Below are 26,074 nucleotides of genomic sequence, written 5' to 3' on the forward strand. Positions count from 1 at the left end.
TTTACTGTAATGCTAATTATATATATGTTAGGCAATAGCGCAGGTAAATGGCCCAGCATGGCCAAGTGAGTTAAGGCGTTCGACTCGTAATCCGAGGGTCGCGGCTTCGAATCCCGGTCGCACCAAACATGCTCGCCCTTTCAGCCGTGGGGACGTTATAATGTGACGGTCAATCTCACTATTCGTTGGTAAAAGAGTAGCCCAAGAGTTGGCGGTGGGTGGTGATGACTAGCCGCCTTTCCTCTAGTCTTACAGTGCTAAATTAGGGAGGGCTAGCACAGAGAGCCCTCGTGTAGCTTTGCGCGAAATTCAAAAACAGACAAACAAAACAACAACTTTCTTACTAATAAAAAAAAAAAGAAATACAAGTACATCAACAACAACTAAACTTTGTGTAATTTGGTTTATTCATTTCAATCTCTCTACCTGGAGGTTGTCAGACAAGTTGCGTTACGTTCTTTTTGAATCACTTTTTAAGTTCCGATGCAAGTACAGTTTCTCACCTGCTTTTCCCACGACTCCTCGAGCTCTTTAGAAGGTAGTAGACATAGAGAACTATTATATCTCTTGAGTGTCCATGGTGCCTTTGCACATTCCTTATTAAGCCTTGTTTTATATGCATTTTTCGTGTTTATTATTGATATTGAGCAACGTAAAATTCCACGGGAAGCTGTGTGCTGTGTTATATAGTCATTGTAGCCGTGTGCTGTTATATAGTCGTTGTAGCTGTGTGTTGTGTTATATACTCGTTGTAATCGTATTTTGTTATATAGTCGTTGTAGCTGTGTGCTGTGTCATATAGTCGTTGTAACAGTGTCTTGTGTTATATAGTCGTTGTAGCTGTGTGCTGTGTTATATACTCGTTGTAATCGTATTTTGTTATATAGTCGTTGTAACCGTGTGTTTTGTTATATAGTCGTTGTAACCGTGTGCTGTGTTATATAGTCGGTGTAGCTATGTGCTGTGTTATATTCTCGTTGTAATTGCATTATGTTATATAGTCGTTGTAACCGTGTGTTTTGTTATATAGTCGTTGTAGCTGTGTGCTGTGTTATATAGTCGTTGTGCTCCTGAGTGTTTTTCAAATCTTTAAACATCTGTTTTCTGTAATTAAGATATAAAAAAGATATTTTAATCCAGCCTCCAACGTTACAGTATTTAATGTTACCGTAGAATGAGATAAAATGGAGATTTTTACATGTACCAGCTGATCTCTTCAACACCGGATAGATCGAAACTAATTAAATAAATAAATATAAGCCTCTCATGTAATTCGTGCGATGAAATACTCTGATAGTGTACATTTCTTCTAATCTCAAATCTCGACACGTGACCAAAATTTCTAACAGTGAGAAGAGTCGCTTAATCTTATCAAATTTCGAGTTTGTATCTCTGTTGCTGTACTTATAGGTTTGTTCAGGTAAGAAACAGTTAACAGTTTTATATTACTTGTTAAGAGAAACGTTAATGTCCCCCGCTGATACAGCGGTAAGTCTTCGGATTTACAACGTTAAAATCATGGGCTCCATTCCCCTCGGTGGGTACAGCAGATAGCCGGTTGTGGTTTTGCTATAAGAAAATTGCACACATTTTCTTTTGCATATCGTGTTTTTACGAAGAGTCTCTCCTTTAGTGATGTGTTTTACAGTTGTTGTTTTTTTGTTTTCGCGCTAGCTTTGTTCTTTTGATGCTATAAAAACATTTCGATGTACTGGTTATTGCGAAAACGTCAAATCTAATCTTCATTCTTGCCCAATAGTTTAATTAATGAACTTTTAAAAATAAAGAAAATAATTATATATAATTGTTTGCATAATTGTTTTTTGAAGATTAATTGCCCTCCGTGGGACAGCAGTTGGGTTTACAGACTTAAAAAGTTAACGACCCCCAGTGGTTCAGCGATAAGTCTGTTGACTTATAACGCTGAAATCCGGGTTTCGATACTCGTGGTGGGCAGAGCACAGATAGAGCATTGTGTAGCTTTGTGCTTAATTCAAAACAACAACAAGTAAAAAGTTAAAATCCGGGTTTCTATTCGCCGTGGTAGATACAGCTTTGCTCTAAAACAAAACAAAATGAAACACGAGAAACAGAAACGCGGATACGTTACTAAAGTTTAATCCGTGTATTATATAGCTGGTGTGTCTAACAGGTTTTAACATAAAAATTAGGACCAAAAGCTCTGATAGACAAACATCTGTGTAGTGTGACACCAATACCCTACAAAAGCGCCATACATAAAAATGAAGACATACTCCGTGCCTGAAGAATATATATTTCACATTTTTAATACAAGGGAAACCTCTATTACACCTGTTTGTTTGTTTTGGAATTTCGCACAAAGCTACTCGAGGGCTATCTGTGCTAGCCGTCCCTAATTTAGCAGTGTAAGACTAGAGGGAAGGCAGTTAGTCATCACCACCCACCGCCAACTCTTGGGCTACTTTTTTACCAACGAAAAGTGGGATTGACCGAGACATTATAACGCCCCCACGGCTGGGAGGGCGAGCATGTTTGGCGCGACTCGGGCGCGAACCCGCGACCCTCAGATTACGAAGCGCACGCCTTAACGCGCTAGGCCATACCAGGCCTCTATTACACCTACTGTTGTTGCACGCTGCAATTTCGCTAGAAAGATTTAAAGATGAAACCTAAAAAAAGAAATCTAACACGACCAAAAGCATTAATATAAAAGTTTATTTCAATTTTGTTCAAGCTTTGAAGATGTGAGTTTTCTGTTTATATTCATATTTGTTATATAACCATGAAATGTTAACAGTTTAGGACTAACAAAACGACAATATACATTAATCTGGTCATGTTGAAGAGACTGTATCCTCCAAGTGAAAACACCCCTGTGAATTTGGACAAAGTATTGCACTAGTCTCTCTACGTGTGTGGCCCGGCATGGCCAAGCGTGTTAGGGCGTGCGACTCGTAATCTGAGGGTCGCGGGTTCGCATCCCCGTCATACCAAAAATGCTTGCCCTTTCAGCCGTGGGGGCGTTATAATGTGACGGTCAATCTCACTATTCGTTGGTAAAAGAGTAGCCCAAGAGTTTAGCGGTGGGTGGTGATGACTAGCTGCCTTCCCTCTAGTCTTACACTACTAAATTAGGGACGGCTAGCACAGATATCCCTCGAGTAGCTTTGTGCGAAATTCAAAAAACAAACAAACAAACTCTCTCCGTGTGTGTAGAATTGTGGAAATAGGATACAGTTGGTTACTTACACCGTATTCAGTAATTTGTATCGTTCCAAATACCAATGGTAAGGCGTAAGAAAGGAGATGTCTTGGAAACAAATGAAAAACAAAGCTTAATTTAAGGTGTTTTTTTTGTTTTATAAATGTTGAAACGTTTGGCATTGCTTGATGATTAAGATGCTTGCCTCCCACCACTTCGAATCCCAGTCACTGCGCATGTGCGTCCTATTTCATTTCCGTCGGGACCAGCCATGTGGTTATAGAAAAAAAAAGATTGGCTTAAAAATTTGAAACTAGTTCAGATTAAGGTGGTACAGGGTATAACGTTAAGTAAACAGTGAAAAACTCGGTTCTATTATCACCAGCTCATTGAGTAAAGTGACGAATTAAATCATACGTTTGTTAGTTATCTTGAGTAATTTTGAGATAATTTGATTCAGTAAAGATCTTAAATAGCCTGTTGTTAGGGTGCTGGGGTCGCAATCTGCGGGTCACTAGGTCAAAACCCGCCGTACCACATTTTCGTCCTTTCAACCATAATGTGATGGTCATTTCCACTGTTTTGATAAAAGATAGCCAAAGAGCTGGCGACAGGCCGACTGGTTATTTTTCCTGTGGCCAGCTATTCAAAATTATGGACAAACAAATTGATTACAATAACCCTTTCCAAGAAGGGTAAGTAAGGAGAATACCTCGAGTTTTTGGTGTTACTTTAGCCATCCTCTACAAATCGCTAAATTTGTCTTTCCGGTTTGATTATGTTAATGAATTCAAACCTATAAGAAGCTTAATGTGCCCTGTTGTTGGGTTTACCAGCGTCTCTCACAGGCTAGTGAAGAAAAAAAAAAATGTAAATTTTAAAATATAAACAAGACATAAAACATCTAGCCAGCAACACTCTACCGCCATCTCTTGGGCTGTTCTCGTCTAACCGAATAGTGGGATATGTTTGTTTTGAATACCGCACAAAGCTACTCGAGGGCTATCTGCGCTAGCCGTCCCTAATTTAGCAGTGTAAGACTAGAGGGAAGGCAGCTAGTCATCACCACCCACCGCCAACTCTTGGGCTACTCTTTTACCAAAGAATAGTAGGATTGACCGTCACATTATAACGCATTCACGGCTGAAAAGGCGAGCATATTTGGTGCGACCGGGATTCGAACCTGCGACCCTCGGATTACGAGTCGAACGCCTTAACCAACCTGACCATGCCGGGCCCAGTGAGATATGCCATCTACTCTTATAGCTCACATACGAGCCTAAAAAGTGCATAGGCCACATTGTTTTATTTCGTTTACTTACAGGACGCGAACAGTGGACGTTTAGATTGACAGTACAGGTGTTTTACCGTTAGACCGTATCCAGCCCATAAGAAAAAAAATAAAATAGTCGAACATAGACGAGTCTTATAAGTCTCTTGGTACTAAGGCTAGCTACCCCCTCTACAAATTGTTTTACTCTATAATCCATGTGTGTGAAAGTTCCTCCCGTCTCCCACTCTCGATAAAACTGTATATAGCCCATAGATTATTAAGTTTATGAAGTAAAATATAAATGTTATCTCAGGCCCCCTTATCAGAAATTTTTTCTTGGAGTCCTGGTATTAAATCAAAACATGAGGGATTTTTATCAAATGTCTTTCTGTAGTAATTTCGCATGCATTTCGTTATATCTCAGTGCAAAGTGAGGAATATTAAAACAAAGTGTGTTCTGAACAGTGATGAAGCTATGATATTTAAAACCACTAATTACAGCCGGGTTGAGACTACAAAAATACACCACAAATTATTTGAATACCAGAGATTTAATACTATTGTAATAGACAATAATGGGATTGTTTTGCCTTCAAAAGAGGGAAACTCTAGTGACGTTAAAATTAACAACGAAGTGGTATTTGAAACATGTGTCATTAGGCACAGCGCTTCATTTTTAATTACATATGTTTTGTGTAGTTTCATCAAAACAAAATGAACGAGTCAGTTTCTGTCACGTGTGTTCCACAAACACTAGAATGTGTCTATATCGTTGTGCGCTTATTGATTAAAAATCGTCATTCTGTTTCTTTCCTGTGCACGTAATTTACGAGCCTTTCTGATAAACGCTAGTCTTTTTCCAGTCAAATAACTGTTGCTAGGCGACAGCATTATGGTGTGACATTTATTATGTGTGAAATGAATCGTTTGAAAATATGCTTTTAGTTGCTCAACGTGCGTGTGGCTTATGTGAGCTTGATGGTCATAAAGTAAATGCTTCCACAATTTAAGTTCTGCCAGGTTAATAGCAAGAAAGACGAGACAAAACATGACACACACTAGTATTTAAAACGTCTTTTGATAAAAACTGCGTATTACGAGATCGAAACCCGGCATTAAACAGTCTCGCCCTTTCAGTCGTGAAGGGCCTTATAATGTGACGGTCAATCCTACTTTGGTGGTGGGTGCTATCGACCGTTTGAACATTTAACTACAGTGGCCGTTAAAAGAAAGTTAATTTTCACCTTAAGCACTCCAACCTCATACATTTAGCCACCTGCTAATATTAATAAATTTAAAGCTATAAGAAATTGCACGTTCACTGATCCTGGATTAGGTTTTATGTAAATACAACAATGTAAGTTGAATCTCACACACATACAGACATTTTTAGCATTTTATTTAACTTTTTTGTTTTTGAATTTCGCGTAAAGCTACACGAGGACTATCTGTGTTAGCCGTCCCTAATTTAGCAGTGTAAGACTAGAGGGAAGAAGGCAGCTAGCCATCACCACCCACCGCCAACTCTTGGGCTACTCTTTTACCAACGAATAGTGGGATTGATCGTCACATTATAACCCCCCCACGGCTGAAAGGGCGAGCATGTTTATTGCGACGGTGATTCGAATCCGCGATCCTCAGATTACGAGTCAAACACCTTAGCCCACCTGGTCATGCCGGGCTTTAACTGCTAAATGTGACATATAGTATCTGTGGTTAAATTATACAAAGCATTATATTCTTAAGTTCCAGAAAACTGATATATAATTTAGGTATATTTTACCTAAATGTTTTTTACCATTATTTGTAACGGTTTAACTTACATTACTTCCGTCACGAGAATACATACCCCACATGTGCTAAATCACCACGAGTGTTTGTGTGTTTTCTTTTAGCAAAGCCACAAAGGCTATCTGCTCAGCCCACCGAGGGGAATCGAACCCCTGATTTTAGCGTTGTAAATCCGGAGACATACCGCTGTACTAGCGGGGGGCAAATCACCAAGAAATTATACTGTTAAACATTTCAGTGTTACCTGATTTCAGTTGAAGACTATTTAACAAAACAACAAAACAAACTAAATTAGTAGACAGATATTTATATTCTCTTTTTTCTTTTACCGTAATAATAATAATCGAGACCAGTCATGTAACCTGGATTATTCTATAAGTCAATTTTATTCTTTGGTTTTTGTTTCTTTGCAGAGATCCGTAGTATCTGGCGCCATCTGGTGTTATTGATGCAAAGACTGAGTGAAGAAAAATTCTCTATCTAATCGGAAGATCATCTCATTGTTAATCCTTTGTTCCTGCTTTCCCCCTCCCACAACAGATGTGTCCATTGGGCAGCACTCTACAGAAGTTCGTTACCATGCCAACGGCTCTGCTCCCCCACCTTGTGTTGGAGAATGAAACACGTTTAGTGTTAGGAAGCCCAGTGTGCCGCCACACGGATAGAGTCAACGAGAGATTGTGAACTGGAAGCCTCGAAGTCAACTCTTATGCTTTTTGTTTATCATAGAGCGCATTGTGAAATCCAACTGCTTTCTTAAACTGCAAAATTAATGACGATAATTTCCTGAACGTTAAGATGGACCAATAAAAAAGCGTAATTTGTTTTTAATTGTTTTTTTGTTTGTTTGCTCAGATTACTGTTTCGTGGCGCATGTGTCATGGCGGAAGTTGTAAATGGTTCTTTAAATGAAAGTAAATCAGTAAAAAGCGAAGTAAAATCGAACGGAAATATCACCAAGTCCGAGATGACAGTGAAAGAGACAAAGGTCGCAGAAGGACAAGAAAAATTAAAGAAAACCAATTCAGGAAATAAGGAAAACGGGGAAAGGGGGAGGAATAGCCCCAGGAAGACCAGAAAATCGAAACAATATCCAAGACCCCCTCTACCTCCACTTCCTGAGGGCTGCGAGGCTGAAGAAGTCGAGTGTAGCGCCCCCTTCAGACGAAGTGGTGTGGTACGTGGGCGTTTACTGAAGTCCTCTCGCGGCGACTTTCTAAGTTATTTTTGTTACTACGGTCAAATGGAATATAAACCTGGAGGTAAGATATTAAAAAAATATATATAAATACTGTTTTTTTGTTCGTTACAAAAGCGCCATCATCTAAAAGGATGTTGCACGTGCGATGACGTTATATCAGTAAAGATGGCTGATACAAATGTGACAAGTTAATAACTAACTGCAAAAGTTATTTACTTGTTGTTCATTGTGTTCATACTGCTTGGGTTTATATTACTATAATCTCTCACTGTGTGTGTTTTTCTTGGTTTGTTACTTTTTGGCGTCAGGTGAGAGCTAAAGATAATGAAACAAATCAATATTATTTGCTTAACATATTTTATTTGTACCTACAATGGTTTATTGTTCAATATTGACGAGTAATGTTGCTTATCTGGGAACAGTATCTTAAAGTGATAGTTCAAGGAGATATATCTGTCTATTGTGCCTATTTTGTTATAAGTGCTTTTTAAAGAGCGTGCGTTTAAATCAAGCTAATCTAACTGATCTTGTAATGGGTGAGAGTTAGGCCTGTAGTGGTTTGTTTGTTATTAAGCACAACGCTACACAATAGGCTGTTTGTGTTCTTCTCACCACGGGTATCGGAACCTTGTTTTTAGCGTTGTAAGTCCGTAGACTTACCGCATTGCCACTGGGGGCGTCTGTAGTAGAGCTCCAGATTATGAAGTCAGTGTGTCGGATTCGTATCCGTGCAATGTCACAAAATTCTTGATTTGTTAACCTGAAGATGACCTAGGAAGGTCGAAACGTTGTTCTCTGTTTTATTAGTAAATGTGTTAATACCCATACCAGCCGTTCTGAGATAGTGTCACAAAATATGGTGGGAATTAGGGACAGCAACAAATGTCTCTTATAAGTGTTAGTGTTTTCTTATAGCAAAGCCACATGGGCCTATGTGCTGAGCCCACCGAGGGGAAGCGAACCCCTCATTTTACGTTGAAAATCCGAAGACATACCGTTGTACTAGCGGGGGGCCTCTTATAAAGTTATCATGAATACAAGATACAAATTATTTGTTTAATTTAGAATTTATATATGTATATATGTGTGTGTGTGTGTTATTCAGCATAAAATAATATGCTGTGTTTTTGTATGATGTTATAGTTATTGAATTGCAACGTGGGCATAAATATTGCACCTTTGGAAACAGCGTGAGCTTTTCCAAGGGTATTAATTTGACATCACTTGTGTAGTGGCTTCTGTTGTTGGTTCAGTTATTCAATATAAGAGCAGGAATGTAAACAGCAACCCACTTACTGTTAACAAAAGCTTAATGTTTTAATTGTTTAACTTCACGGTTTCGCCAAGTAGCGATAGGCCTAACTTCATAATTAAGACTGATCAGTCAATTCTTTCATAATATTTCTGTTGTACAAATGGTACGTTTTGAAACATCAGCAAAACTGTCTAGCACATTTATTAACTCAATAGTCAGCCCACCAACTAAATAGATTCGCTAATCAATCAACAACTTACTCTAGTCTCGCCTAACTCGCGTTTTATATCGTTCAAATCGTTTCCGAAAATTTCAAAAAAATCCTAACCATAAAACCACGCACCTATATCGTGACATTAAAAACTCCCATCAGTCAAAAACAATACGATCGTTTAAATTTAAACTAGTTTGACTACAGTGAGATATAGTTAAGAATAAAGTTCTGTTTATTAGCAGTTTGTTTCTCTGTCTTAATAATAAACAAACGTACAGATGAATGTAAGATTTAGGCTTTGGCTAGACCTTTTAGTAGACACTATCGGTTAAGTTTGTAACAAGCACACTAGCAGAAACTAACCAATGAAATGTATTGATGTAGTGTCCTGTATAATTCAACTAATAGACATGTTTATTATGCTTTGTTTTCTGCTTTACGGAACGGATATGGCTAACAACAAAAAAACTTACGCAGCTGTTCTTTATGTTGTTATGTTCCTACCTAGCAAGTAATTACAAAATTTAAACCTGCCTTCCAGAGCGGTGTAAAATGGCCTTGTTATACAAGTTTTATGGAGAAAAAAAAAAAAAAAAGACCCCAGTTATGACGAGCAACGTGATTGTTTAAAACAGGTGATTAGCATATAACTTTATGTTCCTACCGTTGGAATCATTCCCACAGGCAGTCTGAACTGCAAAGGCTATCCGAATTTACCCGCTAGGGGTCGTTTTACCTATTTAACCTGTAGCCAATAGAGTATCGATGGTGCTGTAGCCCCCTCTCTCGCTTGGAGGAAGTTTCTCAATATCCAGAAGAGTATTACTTATTTTTCCATAACCTGTGATGTTAACACAATACAGGCAGGCCTTAGAAGGCAGGACAAAATAAAAGCTTGCAGTTTCGTGCAACTGTTATATTATGTTAGTAAGGCCTATTTATTGAACGCCAGTATACTTACACCCAGTTCTTTATTTAGCAGTATTACGTAAAAATACACACTTCTCTAAGCCTACTCCTCCAAGTTAACCCTTGTTACGATCTCAGTATATAATTTTAAATGTGCTGCTAAGACATTCAGTAACGCTCAAATAGTTCATTAGAACTGCTAGAAAAGAATAATAGAAGTATTTAAATGTGTGTGTTTTTCGTTTTCTGTGACCGTAACTCTGTAGATTTACTGATTTTTCACTATCAGATCAAGATAACTATTTAATGAAAAACCAATTGGCCCGGCATGACCAAGCGTGTTGAGGCGTGCGACTCGTAATCTGAGGGTCGCAGGTTCGCATCCCCGTCGCACCAAACATGCTCGCCCTATCAGCCGTGGGGGCGTTATAATGTGACGGTCAATCCCACTATTCGTTGGTAAAAGAGTAGCCCAAGAGTTGGCGGTGGGTGGTGATGACTAGCTGCCTTCTTCCCTCTAGTCTTACACTGCTAAATTAGGGACGGCTAGCACAGATGGCCCTCGAGTAGCTTTGTGCGAAATTCAAAAAACAAACAAACAAAAACCAATTACAGATTTCGAAACATATTGAGTTATTCGCGCATGCCTTAAAATTTTGGTTTAAAATCGACATCATAAACCAATCAAACTGAGTGAAAGGTGAAGTCATTATGTTTGCTATATTAATATTATTATGTTCACATTTTTAAACCACATATTAAATACTTTATGGATAGCATAAAAAATATACCATATATATATATATTCTAGACCTGATAGCAGTGGCGTAAAAATGCGGATGGTGGGTGATAGTTAGTACAATTATAGGGAAATAAATATACGGACCCAATTACTTTGTCAGTCTAGTTAGTTATATCGTGAAATCTACCTAAATAAAACTTCACCGTATAATCATCATTGTTATGGTGTAAATAACACATATTTGTACAACCACCATCGGATTGTTTGTTTTTATACTAATAATAGTTTTGTCGAAACATCTAAGCCTCTAGCTTACTTCTCTCTCAGAAACAGTTTATTTTTATCGGCCACGTGCTCTCCGCATGTTTTTATCTACCCCTGGGTAAAATAAATCGCATAAAATCTCGTTATGTTAAGGCAGCCTCGTACCATTGAAGCATCTAGTGACAAGAGTATAGCAGGCTTACTGCTTTCTCGATCACGTCTTTCTAGTAGCTCTAAAAGTGAACATTAAAGCCCTCTCCCACTTCAACAAGCCAGATGCAGAATAATGTTCTTAGGGGCCTCCTGCGGGGAAGGGGGGTGATTCAGTGCTTAAACAGTTTATAGCATTTGACACGGTTCACTTTCTCTTTTGAGCTGTAACATACGTACGTGAAAAACTGATCAACCCCAAATGATTCGGTAAAGCTTTTCTCCCCTTCGACTTCTGTTCGCTGTTGTTTGTTGCTGTTTAACTACGGTTTTAGCCCTGACATTAGATAGTGTCATTGGCGATTGTGACACTGTCCAACCTTTTACCAGCACTATTTTAATTCTATTTAAACCTTGTATCTGAATTTTTGGCGTTGTTTGGTTTTGACTCGATTTATTTTCAACAGTCTATAATAAAAATAATTTTACTTTTACGCTTTTTACCCGTTCCTTTGCGCCTCTAACCTCCAAAGAACTAATCAACGTTGTTTATTTCTCAGGCAAATGTTATAACAGGTTGAGGAAATCTGAATGTTTATTAACATGTTGGCGAAAAAAGGATACTTGAAACACGCCTAAAGGGGGCGTTATTGTTTGTTAACCTTTCCTTCAGTTAACAGGATAAATAAATGTTATTCTTGTTTTAAAAATGCTCTTGGAAAACTGATGACTTTTAAGGCAAGCTATTACCTTAAAAAAAAAAGCTATGTTTTTCGAACAACGGCCCGGCATGGCCAAGTGTGTTAAGGCCTCGTAATCCGAGGGTCGCACCAAACCTGCTCGCCCTTTCAGCCGTGGGGGCGTTATAATGTTCGGTCACTATTCGTTGGTAAAAGAGTAGCCCAAGAGTTGACGGTGGGTGGTGATGACTAGCTGCCTTCCCTCTAGTCTTACACTGCTAAATTAGGGACGGCTAGCACAGATAGCCCTCGAGTAGCTTTGCGCGACATTCAAAAAACAAACAAACATTTTCGTACAAGACATGGTATTACATCGCTATGTTATAAATACGTGTCTCCCCTTGTAGGACAGCGTTAAAATCTGGGGTTCAATTCCTCGTAGGGGACATAGCATTTAGCCTAATGTGGCTTTGTTCTAAAACAACCAAATGTAAATACGTTATAATTTTAGAAATATATTAAGATATTAGTTCTGGCCACTAAACAGCAGAAAACTAAAATATACTTAGATAAAACAAGTTACGAGTTAAGTTCATTTCTAAACCCTCAGTATTCCTAAACCGTTTTTTTTTCAACAACAAGGATCGTGTCTGGACTTCCTTCCTATTAGTAGGTGGTACAGTTTCTCATAAGATGTAAACTTTGAAACGCCATTTTAAGTTACGTACGAACTGATAACGTCACTGGTCTATCTTTTAAAACGGGTATCGAACTCGTCAACCGTTGCCCATCCTCAGGTCTTCTGGTGGGAAAACTGTAAATCTTTAGATTTATTTTGGTAAAATTAGGGGTTCGATTCCCCTCAGTGAACACAGCATGTAGCCCAATGTGGCTTTGCTACAAGACAACACCTCCCTCCCACTAACTTCACCATTTGACTACTATTAAACCTGACGTTGAAGTTTTACTAAAAGGAACCGTGTTGGTTGAAGAACGCCTTCCGACACGTTACAGTTCACGGTCCTAATTCCAGTTAAATCTGTTCTAATTTCTCGTTTCAGTAACTTCTCACTTGCGTTTATCTCATAATTTTGTGAACATTTTTTTAGTTGCTTTAGATTACTGCAGATGGAATCTGTGCTCTTCCGAAACGTTTGTTCAACGTATTTTTCGTTATGTTCTCGTTCGCGTATCATATTTTTATTTTTAACATGTTATAAAACTAGTGTTTCGAACTTTTTTTTGTAACATCATAATAAATTCAGTTTAAATGCACATATATGTTGGCCAGATGGTTAAGGCCCTCCACTCGTAATCCGAGGGTCGCAGGTTCGAATCCCCGTCACGCCAAATGTGCTCGCTCTTTCATCCGAGGAAGGCCCGGCATGGCCTAGCGCGTAAGGCGTGCGACTCGTAATCCGAGGGTCGCGGGTTCGCGCCCGCGTCGCGCTAAACATGCTCGCCCTCCCAGCCGTGGGGGTGTATAATGTGACGGTCAATCCCACTTTTCGTTGGTAAAAGAGTAGCCCAAGAGTTGGCGGTGGGTGGTGATGACTAGCTGCCTTCCCTCTAGTCTTACACTGCAAAATTAGGGACGGCTAGCACAGATAGCCCTCGAGTAGCTTTGTGCGAAATTTCCAAACAAACAAACAAACTTTCATCCGAGGGGGCGTTATAATGTGCAACATATCCTTTTAAACTAATTACGCTTAGTAAGTAATATATTCTCTGCGAAAAATCACTTCAGATGTGATTACAAAACAAACATCTCTCCAACTTAGGTAAAAATAGTTTGGAATTGTATTTAAAGAAACAAAATAAAACAGCCAGTGAATATTCATGTGAATATATTATACGTAAGGCATATACTGAGCTAAAAAAGCTCACATGTGTATATATATATCCCGTAACTTATGTTATGTCACAGTATCACTCTATATCCTGTTGGTTTTTGTTTTGTCAAGTTGCTCTATGTGTTTATCCTGTTGGCTAGCTCATGTTGGAGTGTATGTATTCTGTTGTTTTTGATCAAGTTATTGTGTATATCCTGTTGTACAGCTCATGTTGGGGTGTATATATCCTGTAGTTTGTGGTCATGTTCCTCTGTATATGTATATCCTGTTGTGTATCCTTAGGATCAGAAATGCATTATTGTTAAGAGTTTCTGCCTGAAATCAAGACATCGAATAGAACATAGTAAACCCCTGTTATGTAAGATAAACGTTTTTTATAGCAAGTATGAAAATCAATGTATACATGTGTAGAGTTTAAGATATTTTAAAAATAAACACATAACCAGTAATTTGTTGAACACTGGCGAAGTGTCAAGGCAAGTCTGGACTGATTCCAGAATTGGCCTTCAAAACGTAACTTCGCTAAATCTAATAATAGCGAGAAAGATGTAGGACCTAACATATTTTCCTTTTGAAAATATAATAATTTGATAAAAGAAAGGTACCTGGATGGTTAACTCCTTGCTTTCTAGAAACATATAATTATGTGTTATTAAACTTTAAAGTCTGTTCGGTTAGTGATCACCTGTGTCTTTTGTTATTACAGATACTGTTTATATAGACAGTCAACGCCCGGACCAGCCGTTTTATATATGTAACATTCAGTCCTTCTGTAAGGTATGTTTAAACCAGTTTTTTTTTTTTCTTATATAGTTATTTCGTTAACCGTCATTAATAAATGACAAACAACAGGGTAAATTAATGTTTTCCACTTCAATCATTTCAGTATGTATATATATTTGTATTTGTATATAGGAATCTTTATCCCATATACCGAGCTAATACGTATTTTGTTCATTCGAAACATTTACTATATATATAACTTTTTTTTAACATTAAGTTTATTCAGACAAATCGCGTACGATGCGTTTAAACGCACGTTTTGTACGTAGTATTGACGCCACGCCTAATTGTACGAACTATATAGGATCACTTTATTCTAACGCCAACCTATAACTAACATCCAAGCTTTGAGGCGCGCTGGTGCCAATTGATAGTAATGGAAGTTTTATTATAGTAGAGAATGCAGTTCGCAGCTTTTGTGTAACGAGACTCGTGTGCACGCGCGTTTAACAAGTGCAGGTGCTATTATAATGTCAAAATAATAAAACCTCTTCATGAAACTGTATATATATATATATATACATAGCTGTGAACAAAAGTATCTAACTATATACTTGACCTACAATATTATATAACAAGTGTTTTAACGTTTAATTTATTTTGTTCTGTCAAAATGACCGAGTTTTATGCGATCGTAAAAAAATTCACGTAACCAATGGAACAAAAAGTAAATTATTTTGATAATGCTTCGAATGAAGTGTGCGAGTAGTCCTTTGTGTTGGTCCTTATAAATTCACGTAACCAGTGGAACGAAACGTAAATTATTTTGATAATACTTCGGATAAAGTGTGCGAGTAGTCCTTTATGTTGGTCCTTATAAATTCACGTAACCAGTGGAACGAAACGTAAATTATTTTGATAATACTTCGGGTGAAGTGTGTGAGTAGTCCTTTGTGTTGGTCCTTATAAATTCACGTAACCAGTGGAACGAAACGTAAATTATTTTGATAATACTTCGGAGGAAGTGTGTGAGTAGCCCTTTGTGTTGGTCCTTATAAATTCACGTAACCAGTGGAACAAAACGTAAATTATTTTGATAATACTTCGGGTGAAGTGTGTGAGTAGTCCTTTGTGTTGGTCCTTATAAATTCATATAACTAGTGGAACGAAACGTAAATTATTTTGATAATACTTCGGGTGAAGTGTGCGAGTAGTCCTTTATGTTGGTCCTTATAAATTCATATAACTAGTGGAACGAAACGTAAATTATTTTGATAATACTTCGGGTGAAGTGTGCGAGTAGTCCTTTATGTTGGTCCTTATAAATTCAGATAACCAGTGGAACGAAACGTAAATTATTTTGATAATACTTCGGGTGAAGTGTGTGAGTAGTCCTTTGTGTTGGTCCTTATAAATTCACGTAACCAGTGGAACGAAACGTAAATTATTTTGATAATACTTCGGATGAAGTGTGTGAGTAGTCCTTTGTGTTGGTCCTTATAAGTTCACGTAACCAGTGGAACGAAACGTAAATTATTTTGATAATACTTCGGATGAAGTGTGCGAGTAGTCCTTTGTATTGGTCCTTATAAATTCACGTAACCAGTGGAACGAAACGTAAATTATTTTGATAATACTTCGGGTGAAGTGTGCGAGTAGTCCTTTGTGTTGGTCCTTATAAATTCATATGACCAGTGGAACGAAACGTAAATTATTTTGATAATATTTCGGGTGAAGTGTGTGAGTAGTCCTTTGTGTTGGTCCTTATAAATTCACGTAACCAGTGGAAAATAACTACTTACTTCGATGGTGCTTCATATACAGTAGAATTAATTCTTAAGAGTTTTCGGAGTTGTTGTAGGGAATTTCACTGACATTTATTTTATGTTTGTTTGAAGTTAAGCACAATGGGCTACTTGTGCTCTGCCCACCATGAGTGGCTAGGAGCCCAGTTTCCAGCAGTACAAGTCCACCGACATTCCGCTGTGCCACTAGCGGGGAGGGCTCCCATTTTATGAATGGAATAAACGAGGAATTACATAAAGAGGGGGGAAATATTATAATAACTTAACAGGAATAATAATTTTCTCTGAGAAAGAGATTGGAGAAGTGCCGATAAAAAGTCACACACAAGGAGGGAAAAAATATACCGAATTCAATGATGTTGAAATTTGTGCGTGCCCCATGCTCGTGATAAATATGTTTTAGTGGCTGTAGCCGTCTCTCTCTTGCACTTTCTTAATTTCAGCTTACTTGAAAAGGCTTAACTCATAAAAGTGTACACAAAATGTTGTAGTAACTTGAAAAGGCTTAACTCACAAAAGTGTACATAAAATGTTGTAGTAACTTGAAAAGGCTTAACTCATAAAAGTGTATATAAAATGTTGTAGTAACTTGAAAAAGCTTAACTCACAAAAGTGTACATAAAATGTTGTAGTAACTTGAAAAGGCTTAACTCACAAAAGTGTACATAAAATGTTGTAGTAACTTGAAAAGGCTTAACTCACAAAAGTGTACATAAAATGTTGTAGTAACTTGAAAAGGCTTAACTCACAAAAGTGTACATAAAATGTAATAATTTGAAAAGGCTTAACTCATAAAAGTGTACATAAAATGTTGAAGTAACGCTCTCTCAGTCACAAAATACCTTTCGTTTGTTTCTATAATCCTTTGTTGGTTTTATTTGTAATCGTATCGCTGAAATTACTACTTGCTGAATAGACTGATCGACTCAGTGTAGCTAAGCCTTACTTTACCGTATTTTAACTGTGGTTACTCCTACTTGTATCGAACGAATCTCTAAATTACTCTATATTCATAGAACATTTTCATTTGTTTTTTGTTAAGCGCAAAGTTTACAGATGGCTACTATCTGTGCTGTACCCAAGCGGGTATCGGAATACGAATGTTATACCTTGCTACTTTCCACTCACAGGAAATAAAGCTGTTGGCTGAATATTTTCTTTTATCGCGTCCCGTTACCTCAAAACAAATAATACTTCGCATTGCGGAGTCCTAGGTGCATTATAAGAGTACTCGTCGAATTTCTAGAACTGACAGGGAATAGAATTGATTGGTTGTTTTCCATCTCGTCTATCACTTGATAAACATATTAACTACGCAATGTCCTAGCGATACGCAGATCAACGCGTATTATTGTTACGTTTTAATGACATTTCATAGCGTGATGCGCAGATCCATGTAAATTATTATTACGTTTTAATAATGTAAGTTTGTTTGTTTAGAATTAAGCACAATGCTACACAATGGGCTATCTGTGTTCTGCCCACTACGGGTATGGAAACCCGGTTTTTAGCAGTATGAGTCCGCAGACATACAGCTATGCCACTGGTTTGGTAGTAATGTAAGAACATTTTCCAGCGATATAGAGACTTATGTTAACAATATAAGAACATTTCCTAGTAATACGCAGACCAACGTAAATTATCGTTACGTTTTAATAACATAATAATCTGAACCACGTGGGATTTCTTTGTAAAGTATGTTTCTCACCTGTCGAGGAATGCGTTTCTAATACCGTTGCGCTGCAGAGGGTAATGAGTTACGCGGGCATTTTTAAGCTGATTATTACGAAATATTTAACAACAATGATAAACAAATCCTTTACTGCGTTTGTATTTTTGTTTTTCTGCATATCGGCAAATAGTTTGAGTAACGCGAAACACAGATAAAATGAAAATGTTAACTTGGGTTGATTATGGTGGGTGAAAAGGTTCTGTTAACGACGTATTTAAGTTGCTGGTGTTTCACTTAAATGGTACTAATATTGGCCTTGGTGGTTTTGTCAGAGACACATGTTATTAGTGTCACTCTCTTGTCGTATTAGAGTACACGCCGCACTCCCTGCCTGTCCTGATAAAAACATGGGCGTGATTTCATTCATTCCTCCTAACCATCTCGTGCTTAGTGTCACCATCACTATCACGTGATAACTTTCTACCCCTTCCCCATCACCCTAACTCTCTTTTCTCTATCAGCGTATAGACACCAACACACAGTAACTTAACAATGGTGTCGGAAGGAGGTGCAAAGTGGGAGGTGCTTCGTTAGACGTGCAGATTTTACAATGAGAGGTTGAAAGCGTAAGGAGGTGCTAAAAGCAGCCCCTGCCAAAGATAGCTCAGTCTAGATAGGGTCTGGATTTATGTCTCCTAAAAACTTAATATAATATAATATACAGATGTTGTACGAGTCATTTATGTAAAAGTGTGAGTGATACAGCACCTTCTGTTCCGATTTCTCTCCAAGGTACTCGTGACTACTATTTGTTTTAGTTTTGTAGTCTAGTAGGACTGTTTTTGATCCCTTTGCATTTCTTTATACTTAGTTACCTACCTCACCGTTATTTGTAGGTTTTACATTTATCACGCGCTCGACACCTTTGTCAGTCTCGAAGGGCTTAGCATGGCCAGGTGGTTAAGGCCCTCGACTCGTAATCTAAGGGTCGCGTGTTCGAATCGCCGTCACACCAAATATGCTCGCCCCTTCAGCTATGGAAGCGTAATAATGTGACGGTCAATCCCATTATTCGTTGGTAAAAGCGTAGCCCAAGAGTTGGCGGTGGGTGATGGCAACTAGCTGCCTTCCCTTTAGTCTTACACTGCTAAATTAGGGACGGCTAGCGCAGATAGCCCTCGTGTACCTTCGCGCGAAATTTAAAAACAAACAGTCTCGAAGACTGGCGACGTCCAACACTTTTAGTTCGTGATAGAAAATGTTTGTAAGTAATCTCGTGGCCACGTGAACTATTATTTTGTGTTTTGCTTGTAGCCCTTGCGCTCTCTCATTCAAAACCCTCAACGCAATATCCGATCACTCACGTGAGATCGGTTGGTTACATGGCGGTTGTTGTTGTTTGTTACTAAGTGCAAAACTACACGAAATGCTATCTCTGCTCTGCCTGCTACGGGTATCGAAACCCGTTTGTAGCAGTAGAAGTCCGCAGGTATACCGATGTGTCATTGGGGGGCGCTACATGACGGATCTAAAACCTTTTGTTGACTAAAAACAAAGCTGTGATAGTAATAAGTTGTTAACTTGTAAACGTTTGTTACGTAATTTGTTTGACATGCATCATTCCAGATGTCTTACTTTGTCAGATTCTTATCGCTTTATTTAAATAGTGTGTGTTAAACTCGCATTTTATGTTATTTAACCTAAACTGTTCACGTAATACGTTTGTTTGTTTGTTTTGAATTTCGCGCAAAGCTACTCGAGGGCGATCTGCGCTAGCCGTCTCTAATTTAGCTGTGTAAGACTAGAGGGAAGGCAGCTAGTCATCACCACCCACCGCCAACTCTTTGGCTATTCTTTTATCAAGGAATAGTGGGATTGACCGTCACATAATATCGCCCCAATGGCTGAAAGGGCGAGTATGTTTGTTGCGACCGGGATTCGAACCCGCGACCCTCGGATTACGAGTCGAACGTAATACGTTCGACACCGTCAGTTAAATTATACTGTGGCTATTACAAGTTTCATAACGTTGTTTGGCCACGGGCTCGCCATTTTTTTTTTTTTTTCAGGGAAAGAAGGGGGGTAGGCCTAAATAAGTCGTAAGGCAGCAGCAGTACCGTGTAGCAAGTTAATGTCACACTGAAGAAGTAGATTGAAGACAGGGGTAGAGGTTATGACTTTAAACTTACACCCCCACGTTTGACAGTTTTTCCAGCACACGATTTCATTGTCTATGACCATCAAATTGCAGTTGACGATTCCCCTAGCGACATCCTTGTTAGTTAACATTATTCAGTTTAAATTCTTGGTCGTTAATCTCTTATTATTGTTTATTAAATCATTATGCTAACCTCATAGCCTGTTTTTGTCGTTTCAAAACTGTTTAATTGTAACTGTCAATCTCTTTATTTTCAAATGGCCTATATATATAAGTAGTATTGTGATTATTTTTGTGTCTCTTGTATCACAGTCGGCCTGAAGAGCTCTGGACTGAGCGAAACACGTCGTAGAGAATGGACCCGATGGATATAATGTATTTGAAACACTAATATCATAAACCCTTTTAATTCTTGAAAATCCACAAGGGCCTAGATTAGGAATATAGGGTTAAAAATATAATAAGTTTAAAATAATATTTTATGACATATATAATTAGTTTTTTTTTTTTGGCACGTAACACTTCTTTGTTTTCAACATATTTTTCACAATAATTGTGATTGTTTATCTCGTAATTTCGCAATGTAATATTGTACTGAAATCGTAATTACATACCATTCGTTAAATGATAAAATATGAAGGATATGATTAAGTGATTTACTGTAATAAATGGTTTTACTTCCAATATCAGTCATGATCAGAGGGAGTAATATTATTGGTAAAATTTTTTTTATCCATTTTGAAATTAATCTTATAATTTTTAGCCGCGGCATAGTGGCTCGTATAATGGCTCTGAGTTTTTCAAGTACAAACTTTTAGCTCGTAGCTGATTTAAAATCTAATTAAAAATTTGGAATCAGGAAGTCAAGCCCTTTCGATTGATTATTTGGCCACAGCATAGATTAATTTTCTTTAGTCCCGTCTAAGAAAATTTCAAGTGCCGCGGCTGTTGAGGATTTCCTCTTGTTCTATCTGTTCTACTCTTGTAATATTAGAAACATTCCTGTCATGTCCCAGCAGTTTAAACGTGGAGAGATGAAGTAACATTTTAATATATATATTTTTATGGAAGCCTTTTTTTATATATCGCTACGAATATACTTATTTGTTTTCCTACCTTCATGTATTATGTATTGCAGCACTCAATATGGCAGAGTAAAATCTGAAACCTCACAATTGCAAATTATTATAAACATTCCAATAAGTTGTAATAAATATTCATTTAGGCCAACTTTGCTTTGAAGAGTTTATAAAGCAACAAACCGGAAAATCTGTGACTTTTGTTTGGCACTTCGGATGAGTTCGTTTGATTGAACAAAAAGCTTTTTTTATGTAACTAGTAAAAACCCAGATCGAAAATCGCTGTATACGTAATTGGCTATGTGACGTCATCAAACGCTAACAGTACTCTCTCCTGTCATTCCAAGATGGCTGAAATACGATGAAAGCTTGTGACTAGACTCGTTGCTGGTAAGAAGAACGAGCCATTCCTCTGACATTTTAGTTCAAAACCGTAATTCTATCGGTGTTTTGTTGATAATACAGTCTACGTAAAGGGTATTTGCCCAACTTTTATAAGGTAAGTTTTTCTTACTGACTTGTTAATGTCTAGTCGTGAATGGGGGGAGGGAATATACCAGGCACATAGAACAACGTTTTGCTGGTTTGTGCGAGCCACGTACTTGAGAGCTATGCCGTTACTAAACTCTTCTCGGCGGTTGGCACGCTTAGTAGGTGATCGGTCAGTGAGTGCGGTAAGCCATTCGCACTGTCTGTTCACGTGTGGGTAAAAACGAGCAGTTAAGAGAAGGGGAGGGGAGGGGAATTTTGACATGCATTTTGTAGAATGAGAGGTGGAGTTTCTAATAACCATGCCCTAGCGTCACACAACTGGACAGTTTTAAGGTTTAAAAACATACAGGTGAACTCATGATGACGAGAAATCTACTTTTAAGTAAAAAATGTATTTTAAAGTCAGCTGTTATGGGTATTAAAATAACGTAAAGAACAACATTTCGACCTTCTTAGGCCATCTTCAGGTTAATCTGAAGGTCGGAACGTTCTTCTGTACTTTATTTTAATTAAAGTTTTAATACCCATACCAGCCGTCATTCAGCTGAAATAAATGGAGATATATCCTCCATTTATTAAAAAATCTTAGATCATGAAAGAAAAAATGTGAAGAAACTTCGTCGGGCCAGTTTCATATTTAAAATTAAATTACTAATAATTAGTAAAGATAATATAAGTTACAGTACAGTATCGAATACAAATCATTTCGGAACTGTACGTACACGTAATGATAATCTCCCGAACATGATACCGAAACTTGTTAGAACAGTGTACAAGATATAAGAATATAACGTAAACCAGTGTTTAGTTATGAACAGTGTATAAGATATAAGAATATAACGTAAACCAGTGTTTAGTTATGAACAGTGTATAAGATATTATAACGTAAACCAGTGTTTAGTTATGAAGATATATAAGAATATAACGTAAACCAGTGTTTAGTTATGAACGGTGTATAAGATATAAGAATATAACGTAAACCAGTGTTTAGTTATGAACGGTGTATAAGATATAAGAATATAACGTAAACCAGTGTTTAGTTATGAACGGTGTATAAGATATAAGAATATAACGTAAACCAGTGTTTAGTTATGAACAGTGTATAAGATATAAGAATATAACGTAAACCAGTGTTTAGTTATGAACAGTGTATAAGATATAAGAATATAACGTAAACCAGTGTTTAAGATATTATGAACCAGTGTATACAGATAAGATATAAGAATATAACGTAAACCAGTGTTTAGTTATGAACAGTGTATAAGATATAAGAATATAACGTAAACCAGTGTTTAGTTATGAACAGTGTATAAGATATAAGAATATAACGTAAACCAGTGTTTAGTTATGAACAGTGTATATAAGTTGTAGGATTATAACGTAAGCCAGTATTTGGTCTCTCTCTTTCTCTCGTTGTTTGGGTATATAAATTTTGTATACCCAGAAGGGTAAGGTACATTAGACCTAGTATTTAGTTATGCATTAGTTTGGTTCGTTTTGAAATTTGCGCATACTTACTGGAGGGCTATCTGCGTTAGCCGTCCCTAATTTGGCAGTGTAAGACTAGAGGGAAGGTAGCTAGTCATCACACCCACCGCCAACTCTTGGGCTACTCTTTTACCAACGAACAGTGAGATTGACCGTCACATTATAACGCCCCCACGGCTGAAAGGGCGAGCATGTTTGGTGCGACGGGATTCGAACCCGCGACCCTCGGATTACGAGTCGAGTGCCTTAACCACCTGGCCATGCTGGGCCTAGTTATGTACTGGAGGTGTGAATGCAGTTTAATTTCAATATGTTATTATGAGCCCTTTCTCACACATACAAACTGTTTAAAACCATGTTTAAAATGTGAACATAATAAGATAACCCAGTATGTAGCTAGAAACCATGTTTAAGATGTGACCATAATAACGTAACCCCAGTATGTAGCTAAAATCAATGTTTAAGATGTGAACATAACAACGTAAACCCAGTATGTAGCTAGAAACCATGTTTAAGATGTGAACATAATAACGTAAACCCAGTATGTAGCTAGAAACCATGCTTAAGATGTGAACATAATAACATAACCCCAGTATGTAGTTAGAAACCATGTTTTAAGATGTGAAAATAATAACGTAACCCTGTTACGTATCTAGAAACCATGTTTAAGATGTGAACATAATAACATAACCCCAGTATGTAGTTAGAAACCATGTTTTAAGATGTGAAAATAATAACGTAACCCTGTTACGTATCTAGAAACCATGTTTAAGATGTGAACATAATCCCAGTACGTAGCTAGAAACGTACATACGTATTCAAATAACACATGAAATGTTGAATAAATATAAACCATACCTATGGTCTTTTGTTTGCGCCGTGAAAGTAACTTACGTGCAAGTCAGAAACATTATAATAAATAAAGTATCGAGACGTATGTCATTTTGCATACCTTTAATGTCTTCAAATATGATTACACGGCCATTTATCCATTGTCGACATTACGTTATTTTATGTTATTAAGACCACGCAAGCTCCTTATGGAGCTTCCAATAGCAGCACACGAATTGTAGGACAGGCAGACCCTTGTTTTTTATGTGTTCATGGAAATATAGCTTGTTGAGCATATTAATTATAGGCGGACCAGGGCGTGGTGTAAGTCGTAAACAGATCAAATTGAAACTGAGTATGGGCGTTTCCTGTACTGACAGGAAGTAATTGTCTTAATTCTGTGTCACTAATGCCGTTAAGACATTGGTTTGTCACCCATCACTGTACCGGACAGCAGTGAGTGAGACAAATTATTCCTCAGCATATGTGAACTGATAAAGCAAAGAATATCGTTTTATATTAACGTGTTATATTCTGCCACCAGGTAGAGCTTGTTTGTTATTTAATGATCGCATAAGTCATTAAAGAAGAGAAAGAACAGTTGTTGTATTTATATCAATACTGAGAGACAGATTTTTTGGGTGTTTTAGTCTCTAGCGTTCACACTTAGTAGTAGGAAAAAAACAGAATTGCATGTAGTTGTAAATAACACATTTTTTTACATTTTCTTAGCTTATTTTAAATTTATAGTTATTAAATATTTGTTTAAATTACGTTACCAAGAGGTTCGCAGCAATAGCTGTAATGCTGTGGACTCCCTTACCAACCTGGCAGTCATGACTATAATCAGTTATACTTGTAATAATACATTACATTAGGCCTATTATATTTTTAACATAGCATTCTGTATCTCATCATTTAGGGATTTTCAATTATTAGAAGAGTATATATTGTGTCCCTGCCGGCCTGATGAGCTCTGGATTGTGCAAAATGCATCGTCGACAGTGGAATACAATTATTATTATACCCCTTCCCAATTCTCGAAAATCCCTAAAGGACTAGATAAAGAAAGCAGTTTTGAAAATATAGAAGGGCTAATGTGTTGTGACAAGAAACTTGCTATAAAGTCAAAAAAATATATATATAAGTTGCAAAAAAACGTTCAAAGTAAAATTGGTGTTATAAAAAGGCTTAGTTACAAGATATTTTTTTGAACACGTAATTCATTTAGTTCTTTTCATTTCGGTGTACAATGACATGAAATTTACAAATATTTTAATCGAAAATTATCAACCAATCCATAGTTTGTTTCTGTATGGTAAAATTAACACCTGTAATACACCATCAGACACCATTGTCATCTTCCTAAACAAACTGTGTGACTAAACATTTTAGGGCCCGGCATGGCCTAGCGCGTTAAGGCGTGCGCTTCGTAATCTGAAGGTCGCGGGTTCGCGCCCGAGTCGCGCCAAACATGCTCGCCCTCCCAGCCGTGGGGGCGTTATAATGTGACGGTCAATCCCACTTTTCGTTGGTAAAAGAGTAGCCCAAGAGTTGGCGGTGGGTGGTGATGACTAGCTGCCTTCCCTCTAGTCTTACACTGCTAAATCAGGGACGGCTAGCGCAGATAGCCTTTGAGTAACTTTGCACGAAATTCAAAACAAACCAAACCATTTGAACTATAGTGGAATTTTAACTGGGTGAAAACTTCACTGTGCGATCATCATTTACTAATGGAATATGTTTAACAAGTTAAACAAGACCTGAGTTGTTAACCATTTTTATAATAATTTTTAAAGTCGATTGCGACATAGCGTTTGTAGTGGGGTCATCGTTTTTGCAATTAAAAAAAAATCAAATACCTTTATTGTAAGTAGAGGAATCAAGTATATCATTACGGTTTTGTAAATTTCAGTTGTACCAACGGACAGTTTTTTTTTGTTTGGTTGGGGTTTTTTTTTGCTGGTTGCCTTCCTCGTGGTCAGTAGTTAAAAATTAGTGACAGCTACACCTGAAGCGGTGTTGGGAGTAAGTGGTAAGTTGTCTGAATTCTACGGTTATTGCAAAAATGTGCTCTCCACATTGGACCGTGGATGTATTATAAGAGTAACGATCAAACCCCACTGTTCGGACAAACAAAAGTAATTCAACTGGTGTGGTTCGCTATGCACAGATAGCCCTTGTGTAGTAAACCGTGTGTAGAAACTCGAACAAACAAACAAATAAACCTAGAAGTTACTGACAGTGCGTTTAGCACACGTACGCATGGTGTGTCACTTACGTTGAACATTTCTGTTGTTGTTGGAGTTC

At 37.6% G+C, this 26,074-nt stretch overlaps 1 protein-coding gene across 26 annotated transcripts in view; it reads left to right on the forward strand.

Moving 5' to 3' along the window:
* LOC143254286 (uncharacterized) overlaps nt 1-26,074 on the forward strand; it is a 130,931-nt gene that overhangs the window by 53,939 nt on the left and 50,918 nt on the right. For 13 of the 26 annotated variants that reach the window (XM_076509198.1, XM_076509193.1, XM_076509191.1 and 10 more), the window contains 2 exons: nt 6,662-7,510; nt 14,223-14,293. In XM_076509198.1, coding sequence (XP_076365313.1) covers nt 7,129-7,510; nt 14,223-14,293 — 453 coding nt within the window. In that variant the 5' untranslated portion in view covers nt 6,662-7,128. Of the gene's footprint in view, nt 1-6,661; nt 7,511-14,222; nt 14,294-21,238; nt 21,453-26,074 lie in introns of those variants that run through there. The other 13 variants (XM_076509205.1, XM_076509212.1, XM_076509209.1 and 10 more) reach the window with 4 other exon arrangements.

The sequence above is a fragment of the Tachypleus tridentatus genome, chromosome 6 (genome assembly GCF_004210375.1).
Source record: "Tachypleus tridentatus isolate NWPU-2018 chromosome 6, ASM421037v1, whole genome shotgun sequence".
Lineage (NCBI taxonomy): Eukaryota > Metazoa > Arthropoda > Merostomata > Xiphosura > Limulidae > Tachypleus > Tachypleus tridentatus.